This window comes from Haliotis cracherodii, unplaced genomic scaffold (genome assembly GCF_022045235.1).
Source record: "Haliotis cracherodii isolate W230 unplaced genomic scaffold, xgHalCrac1.p SCAF_17, whole genome shotgun sequence".
In the NCBI taxonomy this organism is placed as follows: Eukaryota; Metazoa; Mollusca; class Gastropoda; order Lepetellida; family Haliotidae; genus Haliotis; species Haliotis cracherodii.
In genome coordinates this window covers 12,260,876-12,281,572 of record NW_027266272.1, presented here as the reverse complement: position 1 = coordinate 12,281,572, position 20,697 = coordinate 12,260,876, and the positions used below count along the sequence as shown (strand labels likewise).

At 40.0% G+C, this 20,697-nt stretch overlaps 2 protein-coding genes across 2 annotated transcripts; one reads left to right on the top strand and one right to left on the bottom strand.

The window, feature by feature from the left end:
• Positions 1-12,851: 12,851 nt before the first annotated feature.
• On the top strand, positions 12,852-14,373 carry LOC139464392 (uncharacterized). The gene has a single exon (XM_071245919.1). The coding sequence runs from the start codon at positions 12,913-12,915 to the stop codon at positions 14,371-14,373; it is 1,461 nt and encodes a 486-aa protein (XP_071102020.1). The 5' UTR covers positions 12,852-12,912.
• A 2,767-nt stretch (positions 14,374-17,140) lies between these two features.
• On the bottom strand, positions 17,141-18,304 carry LOC139464390 (uncharacterized). The gene has a single exon (XM_071245918.1). It carries the CDS (start codon positions 18,302-18,304, stop codon positions 17,141-17,143), a length of 1,164 nt encoding a protein of 387 aa, XP_071102019.1.
• Positions 18,305-20,697: the final 2,393 nt, after the last annotated feature.

Below are 20,697 nucleotides of genomic sequence, written 5' to 3'. Positions count from 1 at the left end.
AAACATCCACATTCATTTTAAAAAAAAACATGTCTTTCTTGTCTCCATAATTGCCTGTCTCATAAAATATTTGGTGAGTTTTAATTCAATCAGCTGTTACATATAATGACGAAATCAGCCTTTGGCTGAATTCTGGAGGATTGTTGACTGACACCGACACAATCTGAACCGATAATCGGGGTCGAGAAAATACGTTTTTAGACCGATAGGCGGTGAACAAGGGCGAACATGGAATTATACAGTTTTTGTTCATTATAGAGTTTGTTCTTCTGAATCGATGACACATTGATTCGGTGAATCTCGAGAGATATTGAAGAATAGAAACAAAGACCCGGGTTGTACATCTAGTCGCTGGCTGTCAGTTATTCAAAACACTCGCTCATAACCCAATGTCTCTTCGTCAGATTTATCCGCTACAGAACGGAAACAGCCAATCACAGTTGGCGCAGAGAGGTATTGAGAAGGATTATTTAGAAACTTAAAAGTCTCTTTTGCTTCAATTTGATGTTTTACAAAGTTGGAAAAATCCTTACAACTTTGCGTTTAAGGCCTCTTGAAACTGTTTCTTCATAAAGTTGTGAATTCTGTGGGATTTATTCATCAATAGTCCAGTGTAGAATTACCTTATATTTACGTGTTTTGAAATGAAAATTCCTTAAATTAAACCTTTTTAATAACAAAAAGTTATTTGACTGAACAATTTATAAAAGCGCAACGTCCTCTTTATAGATTGAAAAATTAAATTTTGAGTTTATAATTAACACGTCCAATTTTATTTCTGGAGACCCAATAGTCCAGAAACTCTGCAGTCTTTGCCCAGTCTCGGTCAAAGGTATTTACAAAATTAAACATGCTGTTTTCATGGGAACATACTGGGGAAGAAATAATTTTTTACAAAAATTCAAAATCTCAATATTCACACTATGTCGCCCATGGCGAAAAGTGTCCCATTCCAGGTTGATTTGCAACATAGGCATACCTCGTCATACTGATTGTTGTGCATTCCTCGAAGTTTTGTTTGTTTGTTAGTTGTTTTACGCCGCACTCAGCAATATTCCAGCTATATGACGGCGGTCTGTAAAAAAATCGAGTCTGGACCAGACAATCCAGTGATTGACATCATGTGCATCGATCCACGCAATTGGGACCAATGACATGCATCAACCAAGTCAGCGAGCCTGACCACCCAATCCCGTTAGTGGCCTTTTACGACAAGCATAGTCGCCTTTTACGGCAAGCATGGGTTGCTGAAGACCTATTCTACCCCGGATCTTCACGGGTCACAACAACTTTGAGATGAGATGCATGTGCTGTAAACTTTGTTTGAACATGAACTTGCAACCACGTTGAATTGTGTTCTCCATGGGATGCAGAGTTTGACAGGCGGCAAATGAACAACTGAGAATGAGAATGGAGAAGGGAATGGGAATGGACTTTTGATCCAGGATCAATTGACATTTATTGAGATCCTTTCAGTTTAAATAGGTAATAAAGTAACTGAATGAATCACCAGTCAAAACAATACATACATGTATGTAACTCTCTTGGTATAACATAAAATAATAATCTTTTGTCATTTAAGATACATGTACGAATATACCACAAATGGCCGTTTAATGTTCATTCTGCCAGTTACACATCAATGTTATATTAGTGGTTGTGAAAATGTTGAAAACATCCCTCAGTCAGTGCATGTGTATGTATTACGCCGCTAATAGCAATACTTTTGCAATATGAGTGAGTGGGTATAGTTTCACACCGTTTTTAGCAATAGTTCAGCAATATCACGGCGGGGGACCCCAGAAATGGGCTTCACACATTGTACCCATATGGGGAATCGAACCCGGGTCTTCGGCATGACGGGCCAAGCGAAGACAAAAAACAGGCCCCATACGCGTACAGAACATGTATAGGAAAACAAGAAACCTTCGATGCGATGCATCAATACCGCGGCAAACTTTATGTTTGTCAAATTTAATTTACAATATAATATATTCCAAAAATGTTTAATCAACACAGGCATGTTTAAAACAATATTTGTTTCAATTCATTCCGTTTAACATCTTACACCAAGTTTTTGACAACTATGCGACTACTTATACTGAATTTGATAAACAATGTCTTTCCACGGTAAATGAGTGCAATAGCCTGTTCCAGCCGCTTGTGAAGAACGGTACTGTGACACTCTCTCTCTCTCGCTTATCATTGTGGTAAATGTTCTGACAAATGTCATGCATGTTAGGGTTTAAATAAAACTGAACAGCTAACAACATATCGGGATTTATTTTAGAAATAGTCACTGCAAACACGAAAGTCGTTTTTTCCCGTATATGGACACTGGACGAAAAAACGACGTTTTTAGGACGCTTTCTAACCATCGTTTTACCGTCTAGAATCTGTAGTTATTTGACATCGGAATTTACTGCGAGAGAACGATTTCATCCAACTCCTATACCTTTGCTTGACTGACACGCACTGGCATTTCTAGTTGTCGAGCATTCATTGGCCAACTCTCGCGTGTTAGATAACGGGTTAGAGTTTGGCGCTGTGCACGTGGCTCCTAGTGGAAGTAATGATTTCTACCAGTAGAGTTTTACGCAGGTTGTTTTCAACTTCCTCAAATTTGCCATTCCACGCTCACGCGACTTCACGTATTATTTCCAGTACCACGACAACGCAACTGATGCATCCTGTCAAAATTATTAGAAAACAGAATGTTGAAGAAACAGGCACACGTACTTCCCGTTTCGTGGTCAAATATAACCAACGAATAAGTAAATAAAAATCTGTAAACTGCAACCGAATAACTTGCTGGCTGTCACGACTTATCTTTGTAGGTGGTGATCGTTGGTACATATTGCCAGAGACCATATACGGATAATTAGTCTCTGATATTCCTTGCAATTATAGCGACAGGGATGCTAATTGTGTGATAAAAAGTCAGAAGGCAGTGTAATAGAATACTACACATTATCCCGCACAGTTATATTTCAACGTAAATTTCCAAGTCAGGAAAAAGAAGTTAAGGATCTCGACGGCCAGGGAAAGCCGTTGATGTTGGCATTATGAAGGTAGTCCACCGAGACACGAGCTGTTGTCCTGTTGAAACAGCTCCTTCTGGCGGTCAATGATTGGAAGAAGGTGAGGTTGAAGAATTTGATTCATGTAGCGATTTGCTGTCAAATGTCCCTGAACCACAACCAAGACAGATCTCGTGGTGTAGGATATGTAACACACACCCTTGCATTTCCTTTTAGGAAGAGTGTATATATTTTGTCGAAAGCCAAGATCCAAATGGTTGATTATTGTATTGTATCAGCCACTCTTCTAAAGACAACACATGTGACTGAGCTGAAAATGAAACACAGCATAGCCAGAGCGCAGACCACATCCATCGACCCCACCACCCTCAAACATAACACAAATAATCAAGGCCTCGACCTGACACTTATGAAACGACATGCGGATCCGGGGTTGAATAGATCTTCATCAACCCATGCTTGCCGTAAAAGGCGACCACGCTTGTCATAAGAGGCGACTAACGGGATCGGGTGGTCAGGCTCGCTGACTTTGTTGAAGTATGTCATCGATCCCAATTACGTGGATTGATGCTCATGATGTCAATCACTGGATTGTCTTGTCCAGACTCGATTATTTACCGACCAGTCCTTGTTTTAGTCCCTTTATGACGAGCGCCAGACAGGATAACAACAAGTATACCATCTTTAAATGGAATGACGCGGCCGGGGATCGAACCCCGGACCTTCTGCTGTCCGGGCGGACGCACTACCACAAGACCACGGAGGCGGTCGAATAACAATGAGGAATAACGTCTTATAAGTAAAAGCAATTACGTGTTTTAATTAAATAAAGAACTTTTATAAAGTACTTTTACAATGAAGTTTCAGGACTACGTCTTGTTCCTCCAGCTTCCATCATTCATATTCTTCCAACTTCCAAATGCCAATCAAAGACTTAAGTGATTCTAGACACTTCTTGACATGGTAACTTTCCTTTGGTAAACAGTTTATGAGGTATGCTCCAGAAACGATCGTCCATACTCTCATAGAAATGGAAACGCAATAAGATAAAATCCCTGAAAACTCCCTTAATAGCCAAAGGTGCCAGTCCAGTGCTTTCACAAAATGGCGAGTCACTTATGGTTCTTTGTGTTATTATACTCATGTACTGCCATTTGGTAATAGAGGGGCGGTCGGGTAGCCTAGTGGTTAAAGCGTTCGCTTGTCACGCCGAAGACCCGGGTTCGATTCCCGACATGGGTACAATGTGTGAAGCCCATTTCTGCTGTCCCCCGCCGTGATATTGTTGGAAAATTTCTAAAAGCGGCGTAAAACCATACTCACTCACTCACTTTGGTAATAGGAGGATTGCTACAAGCTCCTGCAACTTAACATTACCCTCAAGGGTGAACCATGGCATATGTTTGACAATACTGTCTTCTTTTCAAGCGTTTTAATTATATTTCAATGTTTTTTATATATGTGGAGTTTATTCCTACATCTTACATTGGATTGCTAAATTTCACATGTTTAGCTTTAGAAGATACATGAAGGAGTGATTTCATAATAGTGAGCCAGCGAGTGTGGTGATTTGGACGGCTCTTTTAAATCATTCAAATTACATCCAGCAACTACCATACATTCCCGTAATGGTTATGACAGAATTACCCAGCTGGGTCCACAAACTGCTACCAAAGTAATTAGTTTGAAGCTGCATATACATGCAAAATATTATGCAAGATTAATTTGCCAAAGTTACATGGTACTTAGTACTCCAAGTCCTATCATAGACAATATTGTCATTTTATCATTACGTATATACATGTACACATGTTTCATCAAGTACATATATTTTCATTCATTGTTTATATTTTTTTATCTTTTCCTGTACACGTGTACACGAATGTTGTGCCGTGAATCCAAGTTGATTACTTCAATAAATTACCCTCGCTACCAAAGCTGTAAGACTAAACCATTACAGTTAGGGCAGTGAGGAAGGGAAAATAATATGGTCCAGGGACTGTGAGACAGACCAGCAAGCAAAGGGCTGTTTGCCGACTAAATATTTAGGGCTAAGCAAATCGAGCCATCTGAGACAGTGACTCCTCGCCTGTTTGCATCCATCAGATACCAGTCACTACTGTCACAGCTTCTCTTTCCCAAAGAAAATTAAAACGGGTAATGTCGAAAGTGTATATTTCTAAACCTACAAAATTACAATTGAGATACATGTTTCAAATTCAAGTTATCAATGTACCTTGAGTACAAGCAAGAAATATTCATGTATGTGGTGCTGGTACGATTTTGTGTGGCTATTGTGTAGCGTAGCATTATTATGAATATCAAATCACAACAACACATTTTTTTTTTAACACAGACGAATTGTGCGTTGGTAATGCTTTAATCTCTACATTAACAATACCGAAAGAAGACTAACCCCTTTATTGCACCTCTGTTCCCAAGCTTGTTCTAGTATGGCAACAGTCCAAACTCGAGACCTAGCAACATATCCGATTACACTGGCCCAGGCTGACTCTAGCGGGACTCCGTCAGTTCTCCATGCGATACTCACACCATAGTCTGTCCCTTAGTCATGGGCCATGATTGTGAAATTTATATTTTTTAGGTATTCTGTTTTACTAAAATCCCATGCAAGGCTAGATCATACTAACCAAGTCTAGTTTAGTTGAGTCCAAAACAGCAGAAGGGGAAAGGTTCTTTCGAATAAAAAAATATATTTGAAAGAAATGTTTACATTTACTTTGTGTTAGTCTATCTGTCCCCAGATCCAGATCCAGATTTGAAACAAGTGAAGAATGATTTGACAAGTCTAGATTGCCTAAGTTCTGGTCCTGAAATCAAGCATTGCTCTGTGATCCATTTGAAGTCTGTTGAGTAGATTTATAATTTTAACTACGGCAATTGCATTTCTGGGATGTTGATATATACATATATATATATATATATATAGTTTATGACGTAGCTAAGGTACGTGCACGTGTAAAAACTGTATTTTGTTGTCAACCAAAGAAGATCTTCTACACCTTATAATTGTAAACTGTTTTGAAATGTCTCGCCTCATGAAAACGTTCCTTATTTCAATATTGTATTCAGGTCCACTAATGACTGTACACAACATTTATATTTTTTACCTGTATACGATGGCTACATGGGCAAGCATAACAGTAAACACAAACGTGTGTTTGTTTAACATTTTTGTGCTTTGAAACACGTATTATTACCAGACAAGCTCAGGTGGACACGGTTTAACCTTACTGTGCCCTCACCCTGGTTGTTGTTGTTATAAAAAAAAGAGCTACAGCTCATTGCATTTTTTGGTTATAGTCTGTCTGACTAAAGTGGACATGTGCATGTGAACTCTGTTCAATTAGTGTCTGAAATGCCCAAAAATGTGAACGTGCGTCCGCCTTTCCACTCGTTCACCTTCGTAATCCTTGATCATGCCAGAGTTCTGAAATTAAGTGACAATGTTGCTGGACAGTAGAATCTGATGGACGTATTGTGCAGAACCTGTTTGACACTATGGGTTCCAGGACCACTAACACTGGGAAGAGTGGCACTCTAAGCTGTGAAAAGGTTTGGTCCTAACCACCCCAACATCTACAAGTTTGTAAGCTTGTAGACATCATTAAGAAGAAAATAACAGTCCCATGCTGACACCTTTCTCTAAATTCAGGCCGGTGGCAGGCTGCCAACGAAGAGAAGAAAATACAAGTGTGCTTAGTCAAACAATGAACTTACAACCGGCAGAAAAAAACTCCAGTTGAGTATGCCGATGTTGTATCTCAACCTTGTTGTCCTGTAAAACGTGTTAGAAGATATATGTAGACTGTAACCATTAAACATGCTAATTAAATCCATAATCATATAATCATTTTTAATAGAAACAGTATCTTAATTTGTTCTTTCACTGTATCATATCGTGTAATTCATCTGTACATGTGTAATGTGTGCATGTATAAGTTACTACACTTACACCGCATATTCTGCAACTGACTATAATTAATCACCTTATTATTGTCTCTCCATTTACCATGGCTGTCTGCACTAATACCCTTTTACAGTGGACATTATTTGTTCAATGAGGAATATGCAGGAAATTATATGTAACATTTCACTGTGTACTAATTACATGTTTGAATGTGATCAGTTTTGAGTTCTGAGATACAGTGATGTAAGTATCTTCTACAATTAGCAATACATGTATGTAATAAAATACAAAACTCTTATTTTAGGAACGGTGCTATAACATGACATTCGAAATTTCTAACTAGCAGATACATTAGAGAAATTGACTACATGTACATGTACGTAATCCGTATCAATCAAAGGTGTAAAAGAAAACTGAAAATCATCTCTGGCGGAGACCCACAAAATGACCAAGTTTTACTAATTGCTATATTTATTATAATAACACGTGCCATTTTAATTATGGAAACCCAATAGTCTAGAAACTCAACGGTCTTTGCCCAGTCTCGGTCAAAGGTATTTACAAAATTAAACAATGCTGTTTTCATGGGAACATACTAACATGGGAAGAAAAAAACGGAAAAAAAAATGTTCAAAAACTCAATATTTACACTATGTCGCCCATGGGCCTGCGTTTGGGCGAAGAGTGGTCCATGGGTAGGCCCATGGGCGAGAATATTTTCCTTTGCTCAAAACTCATGTTTTTGTTTCGCAAATACATAAATGTAGTTCTTTCAAATATCATGATTCAAAGGAAGAATGTCCGATGTAATTCCCTATTTTGACTTGTACCATATGTTCCCGTGTTACTTTTTGGTGAACAATTGACTTGCCTTTGCATGTGTTTGTGACGGGTGCCACCGGTGGGACAGGAAACGCTCACCTTTTCGCAAACGTCTTGTATCATCACTATGTGACTGTGGTTCATAAACACAATGCTCATGATACAGTCGGAATCTTACTATCGACTCTGCTTTCGGCAGGGATTTCTTATGAATAAGGAAAGGGTTTTGTCGCTTTTAATACTATCGATGATACAGCTTTTGGGAAATATAACGGTGCATTTTGTCAATCAATAAAATCGCGTTCAGTTATCGTGTAACTTTGTTGAAAATATATGACCAATGGAAAGAATCATATGGTTGTTATAATTTCACTCTTATTACACCCAATCACCTGTAACATGCATATGTTCGTGTGAATGCATGTTCAGTATGGTAAGGACGTGTTGGTACGCACCCTTGTAGCCACCTCACCTTATCAACGTACATGTACGTGCTTGTCGTACGAGGCGAGGAAATGTCAGATGAAGGCTCGATTAGTGATTGGCCGTTGTCATATACATTTGCTCAAAGTTTTCAGCGTGTAACATTTAACGAAAAACATGAAATCTTGTTTGTAACCTCACTTCACAGTATCCCTCCATCAAGCAAGTAACGCACTGGCGTCACGGAACCTTTGTATGAATATTGCTAATTTGTGAGCTATATATTTGCATACTTGCTAATATATTGCTAATTTGTGAGCTATATATATTCGCATACTTGCTAATATGTTGCTAATTTGTGAGCTATATATTTACATACTTGCAAATACCAACATGCCTACACTGTAAACAAAGTTCACTCGGTGACTTCCTTAACGGGATGCGGGTCCATTAAATGAAAAGGTCCTCCGCATCTTTGAACAGTCGTTCAGTTGTATAACGGCGTGTCGGTGAGTCGGTTTGATGTGGGAGGAAAGTCCGAAGTTGTGCATATCTTTGACGGTTACCAGTTCGATGAAACCCACGACGGAAAGTATGATGCTGACAAACCCAGAAATGTAATTCGAATCGGGATTAGAACTCTACACAGCGAATAGCGGCGCCTTACACGATTGGACCATGACGTGGGTCTCTTGAAGCGCAGGGATGAGTTTGGTCTGTGTGTATGCGTGCGTGTTTGTGCGTGGCACAATTTGTGAAATTCAGTTCCGGTGTCCCCCGTCGCGTTGATACCGAGGCTCCGTGGATGGAATAGATTTCAGGCAAACACGCCTTGGCGTAGGTGGCAACGTAATGTCTGGGGGACTTACATGATGCATGTCATCGTATCCCAATTAAGTAAATCGTTGCTCGTGATGCCAATCACTGCACTGTCTGGTCTAAACTCGAATAATTACAGAGCGGCCATATATCAGGAATACTGCAGGAGTGCAGCGTTAAACATCAAACAAGGATATTGCTATGAAATTGTTAAAATGGCCCACCCTTCCTTTCAGTCACTCGACCACACTCACTCACTCTGTCATGTAATTTAGCTTCGAATGCAATACTCTCAATAATGTTACACATGATTTCTGATAGTGGTGTTATTCTAAAACAAAACCATTTGATTACAAACACATAACATGATCTCATACTGTATCGTTGTCTCGTTCGTCCATCTGTTGTGCTGTTTATATATTTAAAGTTAATCAACCAGCCACTTCATATATGATTATTTCATTTATTCGAAACGCTCGGCTTTAAGATTCCCGATCGCCAGGCAAATTCCAGTTCTGAATACGCCACCTTGGTGATGCATTTTTAGCGTAACAGACATAGGTTAACAAATTCGCTCTGACATAACTGATAATACATAACGTCATTGCGCCTGTCGATGCTGTGTATGTTGCCTAGCAACAATTTATACACGTAAAAGAAGAGACATGGTAGACCGTCTTATATCTCACTGACGTCCAATATGAGTGACGGCTTGACATAATGGACTGAAAAGGTCAAATATGCCATTTATTCAATATTGAACTTCCAAATGACGTTCCAAATAATATTTCCATTAAAACGTGATTATCTAAGTAACCATGGCAACAACGAAATAACTATGCTGTGGTTTGGAAGGTTTAGAACCTCACGTTGTTATCAGAATTCCTGGAATGAACACGCGAAATCGCAATATGCGTGCTGAGAATTCATTTGTTGTGAGAAGAACTACTTTTGTGATCATGAATTTGACTGATGATACAGGTTTCCGATCAATGGGAACACTATCCATAACACCACACAGTATTCCGAGTCCTCCCCGTCCCTAAGCGCACCCTCCCCCATACGAAATGGGGTACCAGAAAGGGTGCGGTATGTAATACCCGTCATATCAAAACACACTTACACCGATTTGCAGAAAGCGGCGGTTCATTGAGAGCTTGTTAACTTCTTTAACATCCGTGAAGGACTGACTGATCTGTCTGCTTTCAAGGTAATTACTTTCCATTTATGGCATCAGAGCACGCGACCACAGCGTTTGCTTCAATGTATTTTTACACAACAAACATTACTGTTTTCTTTACAATATAATACCAACAGAAAAAGCTAAATCGGAATTTCAACGATTTTTGGTTTTGCGTTGTTAACTTTAACGATATTTGCATAATGTCTGTTTTGAAATGAAAGTTGGCGTCTTGTGGCTTATTCATTGTAACAAAACCCTTGTGAAATGATGTGGGTATGGAGGCATTGACACAAAAAACGGAATAAGATGTTACACTATTCTGTTTTTTAATCGTTTGCACTTAAGTTGTGTGTTAAATCAGTTAGCAGAACTTCTGCAAGACATGTAACTGAGGTTTGAAATATATGAACTATACAAAATATTCTAAGTAGCGGCTCAAGAGTACTATACACTCACATACTTCACTGGACTATAAATTCATATTAAATTTCTGAGTCAGTTGATGTTTGCTTGGATTTGGCTACAGATGCAAAACCAGATATTTCCTATATTTAAAATTGAGCTTATTATTTGTTATTTATTTTTTGTGGTAGACACTTTCGTTACCTTTCATCAGACTAAAGCATAAATATTGTTTTCAAGCATTAACCGGGACAATTGGTTCTTTCGATAAAAACCCCAGTCCCATTCTGACTCATCGTCTTGCATTACCTCAGCAGCAACGATGACGTTGCATAGATTTAACATGAACATTGGAGGTCTCAACAAGATTGTCTCCTCTAATAGAAAGAATGATTATTTTTAAAAGCAGATACACGACATTACTGTAAGTAATATAGCAGAAAGCATCCCGGCACAATCGTCATCTTGTCATCATTTGGCTGGAGCTCCTTCTTCATCCCCCACGTTCCCCAGCAGCTGTGACCGCCTCCGGGGTCTAGCGGTACAGCGTCCGCCCGGAGAGGGGAAGGTTCGGGGTTCGATCCCCGGCCCCGTCATACCAAAGTACGTCAAAAGATGGTATTTTGTTACCCTGTCTGGCGCTCGGCATTAAGGGGCTAAAACAAGGACTGGGCGGCTCGGAGTCAGTATACTGTGTCTGAGTTGAGTTTTCGTGTTATACTGCGGCATGGTATCTCAGTGGCCTAGCACTATTAATCGGCCTCAGTCCTGACTTATACAAGCAGCCACACACACGCGCGCGTGCGTAGACGTTGCTATATAAGTGCAATAATCTTGGAAACGACGTTAAACCCCATTTCACCTCACCAACTCCAGCAGCTCGCCATTTATCAGGGATCGGCATTACTAGTCTCCAGTAGTACCTTTCAACACCATTCTTCCCCTCTGCCAAGTGGTCAAGTGGTCAAGTGGTCAAGCGTGAAAGGTGCCTAATAAGTTCGGAGGAACCCATTAAACTTCTAACATCATAAAACACAGCTTATTCAAAAACGAAACCAGAGGCACAATGACGTCAATGTACATGTAATTAACACGTCCCATTTTAATTCTGGAAACCCAATAGTCCAGAAACTCTACGGTGCCCAGTCTCGGTCAAAGGTATTTACGAAATTAAACATGCTGTTTTCATGGCACCATACTTAAGAAAGAAAATAAAAAAAACATTTTTCAAACCCTCAATATTTACATAATGTCACTATGGGCAGGCCCATGGGCGAGAATACTCAAAACTCGTGTTTTAGTGTCGCAAATACATAAAGGTGTTCTTAGAAGTTTCATGTCACATAATTTAACTAATTTTAACTCAATTCAACTATTTTATAGCGTTATTGAAATGTTTTTACCAAGGGCGAGAAAAGGATTGGCCCATGGGCGAGGAAAGATTTGGCCCATGGGCGAGAATATTTTCCATTGCTCAAAACTCGTGTTTTAGTGTCGCAAATACATAAAGATGTTCTTAGAAGTTTCATGCCACTTAATTTAACTCATTTTGAACTTAGTTCAACAATTCAATGAGCGCTAGGGTAACAAAATACCATCTTTTGACGTACTTTGGTATGACGCGGCCTGGGATCGAACCCCGGACCTTCCCCTCTCCGGGCGGACGCTGTACCGCTAGACCCCGGAGGCGGTCACAGCTGCTGGGGAACGTGGGTGATGAAGAAGGAGCTCCAGCCAAATGATGACAAGATGACGATTGTGCCGGGATGCTTTCTGCTATTATACTTACAGTAATGTCGTGTATCTTATTTTAAAAATAATCATTCTTTCTATTAGAGGAGACAATCTAGTTGAGACCGTCAATGTTCATGCTCAATCTATGCAACGTCATCGTTGCTGCTGAGGTAATGCAAGACGATGAGTGAGAATATATATGGGCTATATTTGATTCTGCATATTTTCCCTCATCTTGGGCTGTTGGCCACATTGTTCCTATATATAAGAAAGGCGATGCCAATTCTCCCACTAATTATAGGGGTATCACTATCTTAAGTGTATTCAGTAAACTTTATATTTTTATTTTAAACAGAAGACTTCAGTTTTGGTCGGAATCCTATGATAGACTAGTAGAGTCTCAGGCTGGTTTTAGGAGTGGATATTCCACAACTGATAATATTTTTGTTTTATATTCAGTAATAGAGAAATATTTGGCTAAGTAACGAGGTGTGATTTATGCCTTGTTTGTTGATTTTGCCAAAGCCTTTGATTCCATAGATAGATCCAAATTGCGTATGGTACTATACAAAAATGGTATTTCTCCGAAAATGTTCTGTTGTATACAGTCAATTTATAAACAAGTTTTGGCATTGGTCAAATACAATAACTCATTTTCTGATATGTTTAGCTGCAGTAAGGGAGTTCGTCAAGGATGTGTCCTTAGTCCCATTTTGTTTGCCTTGTTCATAAATGATCTTGCCATAGATATTGAATCCAGTTGCGCACATGGTATCCAATTTCATCCAGATGTAGTTCAATTGTTTTTATTACTTTTCGCAGATGATGTCATTCTCATAGCAGATACTGTTTATGGTCTCCAGAAAAGAATCAATGTGTTAGAATGTTATTGTAAAGATTATTCATTAACAGTCAATATTGATAAAACTAAAGTAGTAGTTTTTAAAAATGGGAGTGTTCTTTCAAAATATGAAAAATGGGTTTACGATGGAAAATTGTTGGAATGTGTAACTACATATAAATACCTTGGTGTATTATTTTTTCGAAATCTATCTTGGAGTGCACATATATCTAATGTTGTTAATCAAGCTAAAAAGGTTTTGTTTAAGCTTTTGAAGTCCCTACAGCTAATTAAACCTACTCCTATGAATATTTTCTTTAAAATTTTTGATGCTAAAGTTGTGCCAGTACTTCTTTACGGTGCAGAAGTTTGGGGTTTATCTTTATCGTTTTGCGAGGAGATTGAAGTTGTTCATACACTTGCTTGTAAACGTATTTCAGGAGTTAAGTCAGCAACTTCCAATCATGTTGTGCGTGGAGAGTGTGGGAGATACCCTTTGTATATCTATGCTTTCAAAAGATGCTTGAATTATTGGTGTAAGATTTTAAAGATGCCCGATTCGCGTTATCCACGAAAAAGTTACAATATGCTTGTGCAGCAGGCCATAGCAGGTAAGACTAATTGGGCCTCTAGAGTTAAATTACTTTTGTACGCCTATGGCTTTGGCTACGTATGGGAAAATCAGCATCTTGTTATTTCTATTCCATTTATTGATGAGTTCATACAAAGATTAAAATGCTCTTATGAACAAGATTGGCATTTTGCTTTGACCAATAGCCCCAAGTATTCATCATATCTTTGTTATAAATTTAGGTTTAGCAGGGAATTTTATTTATCGGCTATTACAATCAATAAGTTTCGCGTTGCACTGGCACGTTTTAGAGCTAGCTCCCACTCGCTCCACATAGAAACCGGGAGATATTTTGGTATCCCAAGACAGCGAAGGTTATGTATGGTTTGTAAAACAGGCTATGTTGAGTCTGAATACCATTTTGTATTGGTTTGTGAAAAATATTATGCTCTCCGAGTGACATATATTCCTCAAAAATATTATGTAAATCCATCAATAGAACAATTTTACATACTTATGTCGTCTCTGCATCAGTCAACAATTAGAAGTCTGGCTTGTTATATTTACCACGCTTTTAAGTTAAGGAATTCATTTTTGCAGAAGTAATATTCTTTATCTATGAATGCCTTGCTGTTGTGTTTTTAGGTGTACACAGTTGTATTTTTATACATGTCTGGTGAACCGAATTGTACTATGGGCCGCTGGCCCACTCATGTACTGAATAAACAGATTAGAGAATGGGACTGGGGGTTTTATCAAAGAACCAATTGTCCCGGTTAATGCTTGAAAACAATATTTATGCTTTAGTCTGATGAAAGGTAACGAAATTGTCTACCACAAAAAATAAATAACAAATAATAAGCTCATTTTTTTATATAGGAAATATCTGGTTTTACAGCTGTAGCCAAATCCCAGCAAACATCAACTGACTCAGAAATAAAATATGAATTTATAGTCCAGTGAAGTATGTGAGTGTAAGGTACTCTTGAGACGCTACTTATAATAATTCGTATAGTTGATATATTTCAAACCTCAGTTACATGTCTTGCAGAAGTTCTGCTAACTGATTTAACACACAACTTAAGTGGAAACGATTAAAAAACGGAATAGTGTAACATCTTATTCCGTTTTTTGTGTCAATGCCTCCATACCCACATCATTTCACAAGGGTTTTGTTACAATGAATAAGCCACAAGACGCCAACTTTCATTTCAAAACAGACATTATGCAAATATCGTTAAAGTTAACAACGCAAAACCAAAATCGTTGAAATTCCGATTTAGCTTTTTCTGTTGGTATTATATTGTAAAGAAAACAGTAATGTTTGTTGTGTAAAAATACATTGAAGCAAACGCTGTGGTCGCGTGCTCTGATGCCAAAAATGGATAGTAATTACCTTGAAAGCAGACAGATCAGTCAGTCCTTCACGGATGTTAAAGAAGTTAACAAGCTCTCAATGAACCGCCGCTTTCTGCAAATCGGTGTAAGTGTGTTTTGATATGACGGGTATTACATACCGCACCCTTTCTGGTACCCCATTTCGTATGGGGGAGGGTGCGCTTAGGGACGGGGAGGACTCGGAATACTGTGTGGTGTTATGGATAGTGTTCCCATTGATCGGAAACCTGTATCATCAGTCAAATTCATGATCACAAAAGTAGTTCTTCTCACAACAAATGAATTCTCAGCACGCACATTGCGATTTCGCGTGTTCATTCCAGGAATTCTGATAACAACGTGAGGTTCTAAACCTTCCAAACCACAGCATGGTTATTTCGTTGTTGCCATGGTTACTTAGATAATCACGTTTTAATGGAAATATTATTTGGAACGTCATTTGGAAGTTCAATATTGAATAAATGGCATATTTGACCTTTTCAGTCCATTATGTCAAGCCGTCACTCATATTGGACGTCAGTGAGATATAAGACGGTCTACCATGTCTCTTCTTTTACGTATATAAATTGTTGCTAGGCAACATACACAGCGTCGACAGGCGCAATGACGTTATGTATTATCAGTTATGTCAGAGCGAATCTATTTTAAACTATGTCTATTACGCTAAAAATGCATCACCAAGGTGGCGTATTCAGAACTGGAATTTGCCTTGCGATCGGGAATCTTAAAGCCGAGCGTTTCGAATAAATGAAATAATCATATATGAAGTGGCTGGTTGATTAACTTTAAATATATAAACAGCACAACAGATGGACGAACGAGACAACGATACAGTATGAGATCATGTTATGTGTTTGTAATCAAATGGTTTTGTTTTAGAATAACACCACTATCAGAAATCATGTGTAACATTATTGAGAGTATTGCATTCGAAGCTAAATTACATGACAGAGTGAGTGAGTGTGGTCGAGTGACTGAAAGGAAGGGTGGGCCATTTTAACAATTTCATAGCAATATCCTTGTTTGATGTTTAACGCTGCACTCCTGCAGTATTCCTGATATATGTCCACACTGTAATTATTCGAGTTTAGACCAGACAGTGCAGTGATTGGCATCACGAGCAACGATGACATGCATCATCTAAGTTCCCCAGATATCACGTTGCCTCCTACGCCCAGTCGTGTTTGCCTGAGATCTATTCCATCCACGGAGCCTCGGTTTCAACGCGACGGGGGACACCGGAACTGAACTTCACAAATTGTGCCACGCACAAACACGCACGCACACACACAGACCAAACTCATCCCTGCGCTTCAAGAGACCCATTTCATGGTCCAATCGTGTAAGGCGCCGCCATTCGCTGTGTAGAGTTCGAATCCCTGGTGGCCCAGTCGTCTAAGGCGCCGCGATTCGCTGTGCAGAGTTGCGTCCCTTGGGCACGCCAGAAACCTTTGAGTGTGGGTTTGAATCCCGGTTCGCCCAGATTATGTTTCTAGGTTTGTCAGCACCATACCCGTGCTCGTGGGTTTCACCGAAGTGGTAAACGCCTGAGACCTGCATCACTTCGGGCTTTTCTCCCAAATTAAGCTGACACGCCGCGATATAACTGTAATACTGTTAAAAGCGGCGTTAAACCCAACTCACTCACTCACTCGCTCATAAAACTTTTTGAAAGCTTTACTGAGCCTTGAATGGTGTAACCTTTATCGCAAAGCTTCTCGGCAAAGATTTAAGCGAAACCGGAATTTCCACGGGGTTCAACGTATGTTAGTGTGTGAATGTTGATATTATTATCAACACATAAGCCATACATTTCTATATCAAGGTGTATGACACCCGGACATCACTTGCTTCAGAAAGGATACTGTCAAGTTGTGTTTCAGGTACGTTCAGTGTTACATAGTCAAGAAGCTGTTTCAGGAAGCAATAATGTTTGAAATCATTCAACAACATTTTGTGTAATTATTTCAAGCATTTATGTTGGGTTTAATCGTTTGCTTCGTGTTATGTTCTTCTTGGCTGCACAAAACAATCCCTCATCAGAGCCCCTCACGACGGCAGCCATTCGGCTAAAACCACTTCTCGACATTATCAGAGTGTCACACGTTGAGAGAATATATTCATCTAAAATAGCTTTCTCCATGCCAGAACAAACAGCACCTCCGTTAGGGCGGTCGATATGAACTATTTGACCTTCAAACTCCAGGAAATGTTCAGGAAACTCTCGTTTTAACACAACTCTGGCCTCGTCCGAGTCTGTTGCTACGAACAATCTACACGAATGAGCAAAGTGTATCTGTTTCTGTAAAAACAGAACTAGTGAATCCAGATCAGGTCCAGACTTTCTAGCTGTATCCAAGGGTATGGTATTTGATTTCCCCATACGTAGATGTGCGCAAATTAAAGTTTTAGATGCTCGTTCTGCTTTAGCGTTAAAGGAATCCAACTTTGTCTGTGTATTGGGCGCAAACCGGAAGAGCTGAGAAAATGCGATTCTGTATATATCATGGTGACTTGTGTTCTGTGCCCATTTCACGGTAGAAAAGAGGGGGTTCTGCATGAGGCTAGGACCATAATCTATATTTCCAATGTAGAAAGTCACATCCTTGTCATACATCGTTTCCAGACTCTTGTGTTTCATTTCTTGTCCAAGCCATCCACTATCAATGCTTCTCTTAGTTTCGTGACTCCGACCTTTAAGCTTTGCCTTTTCAACACGCCATTCAACCAGATTTGGAATGACAAAATTTGAAAATTCACAAGGTCTTTTCATGGATAATCCAAAGTTTCGTTTCAACATCTGTGAGACTAAATAAGATGAAATTATACCTTTCTGTCTGTCAGCCAGACCGCCACAAAGAGAATTACAATCGTAAATGATGTATTTGTCAAACAAGACGTCCATTGGTGGTGCTACATCCGGTATGACGCCATACCGGTTTGGACGAGGAGTTGTCTCCACTTGCTGAATTGTTCGAGTGACACTTGGTGAAGCCTGACGAGTCTGATTCTTGTCAGACTTCGTTCCAAAACGAGTGAAGACGTGTAGAGCAGAAACAACGTTATTCATTTGTGCAAGACAGAAGAAATATACTAGCAGCGACGTCACACAGACGACAAAGAAAATCATTTTCTTCATTTCCTGAAAGGAGACAAAAGGCTGCAATAAATCTCGTTACAATTACATCTCATGTGAGCGAGTGGGTGGTAGAGTGCGTGAGTGAGGGTTGGACGCTGCTTTGAGTGAGTGAGTGAGTGAGTTGGGTTTAACGCCGCTTTTAACATTATTCCAGTTATATCACGGCGTGTCAGCTTTATGTGGGAGGAAAGCCCGAAGTGTTGCAGGTCTTTGACGTTTACCACTTCGGTGAAACCCACGAGCACGGGTACGGTGCTGACAAACCTAGAAACATAATCGGGATGAACCGGGATTCAAACCCACAACCATAGGTTTCTGGCGTGTCCAGGGGACGCAACTCTGCACAGCGAATCGCGGCGCCTTAGACGACTGGGCCACCCGTGCCCCTGACGCTGCATTGAACAGTATTTAAGTGACATAAACACGTGTAGACTTACTTTAGGGGGAAAGTCCAAAGGGAGACGGGTCACAGACGTTCAGCAATGTTTTGAAACTTTGGTGCCGGCACGCCAATGGTACTAAATTGGCATCTGAACCCTTACCCAATGAAGCGTGCTATGGCCACGGAACTGTACAGAGAGAGGGTTATTATTTCATGTCATGATTATGATAACATGAACTCAACAGGGGCGGTCGGGTAGCCTATTTGTTAAAGCGTTCGCTCGTCACGCCGAAGACCCGGGTTCGATTCCCGACACGAGTACAATGTGCGAAGCCCATTTCTGGTGTACCCCGCCGTGATATTGCGGGAATATTGCTTTAGAAAAGCGGCGTTAGACCATACTCACCCACTCCTATTAACGAAATGAGGCCGGTCATGGCTCATTGAAATCAAACGAGTCCTATACTCCGAAGGGAAAGCTGCCCTGCCATACATATATCATAGTGATGATACCAGGGGTTCGCGAAAGAGTGAGCGTTTCATGCCCCACAGAGGGGACCGGTCACAAACACATACAAAGGCAAGCCAACTGTTTCTCATCTTTCTGGGAAGGTAAAAGATCAAGTGAATCCTTTGAGTTTTATGAGAATCCACATGGTATTAATTCCATGGCCTAAATACTTTATGTGAATATGAAGAAAGTACTTCCTGGATTATATTCAGGATTATGGTTAATCTTTGATGCAGAGATTTGGTGGTAAATTTGCTGGACCCAACACTATATCTCTCATTGATGCTTACATATAATGGTTATGCTATTTGAGGCCTTGTAAGTGGGAACAAATACAAACTTTTCATAGGGCATCCTGACTTTTGATGACAGATGGCTGGGACAGAATGGGTCTTTTCCAATTCCAATTCTGTTTCCTCGAGACCGCCTCCATGGTCTAGTGGTAGAGCGTCCGCCCGGACAGCGGAAGGTCCGGGGTTCGATCCCCAGACGCGTCATACCAAAAGACGTGGCGATCGGCATTAAGGGGCTAAAACAAGGACTGGTCGGCTCGGAGTCAGTATTCTGTGTCTGAGTGGGGTATTCATGTTAAACTGCGGCATGGTATCTCAGTGAGTTAGCACTATAAATCGGCATCTCTAAATCGGCATCAGTCCGGACTAGTACAAGCAGCCACACAAACACACACACGTACATGCAGTCGCTATATAGGTGCAAGAATCTTGGACGCGACGTTAAACACCATTTCACCTCACCTCACCTCACCTCACCTCACCTCACCTCACCTCTGTTTCCTCTATATTCAGTCTGTACATTCTACCAATGACAACATCACGCACTGACTTAAACCCACTGTGAAAGACATTCAATAGGTTCCTCTTCCTTTTTGGCCCATTTTTGGCATATTCTTCGACAAGTGGTAGCAGGCGCTATTTTGCTCCATATTTGAATAATTGACGAAGGTTGTTATTGTCAACAATAGAGCAGTCACAACCTCCTTAGCCAGGAAATATTCCGTAATACGCCGTAATATAACTGTAATACCGTCAAACCGGCGTTGAACCCAACTCACTCACTCACTATCCCCGGACCCAGTGATACTGTACCATGTTGACATATTACAACTTTATACAAATAAATACAGCGACAAAACCTTTTCCAAAATCACAAGAAATCTCTGCCAATAGCAGAGTCGATTGCCTGTGTATATGAATCACTATCAAATAGTGACGATACCAGGTATTCGCAAATAGGCGAGCGTGTCTTGTCCCACCGGTCACAAACACATGCAAAGGCAAGGCAATTGTTCAGCTGAAAAAACACGTGAACATATGATACGAGTCAAAATAAGGAATTGCATTGGATATCTGTCAAGTCTACGTTACATGTTTGTAAACACTGACATGTTAAATGCGTACAACCAATTCTTCTGAACCTAGCTTCTCTATGACTCCGTGAAGAGAAACTGTCTACAAACTCTAGTCGTGTTCGCCCAACAGC

Bases quoted from the DNA above. Each gene is read 5' to 3' on its own strand.
- LOC139464392 (XM_071245919.1), top strand. From the start codon at position 12,913: ATGGTACTATACAAAAATGGTATTTCTCCGAAAATGTTCTGTTGTATA.
- LOC139464390 (XM_071245918.1), bottom strand. From the start codon at position 18,304: ATGAAGAAAATGATTTTCTTTGTCGTCTGTGTGACGTCGCTGCTAGTA.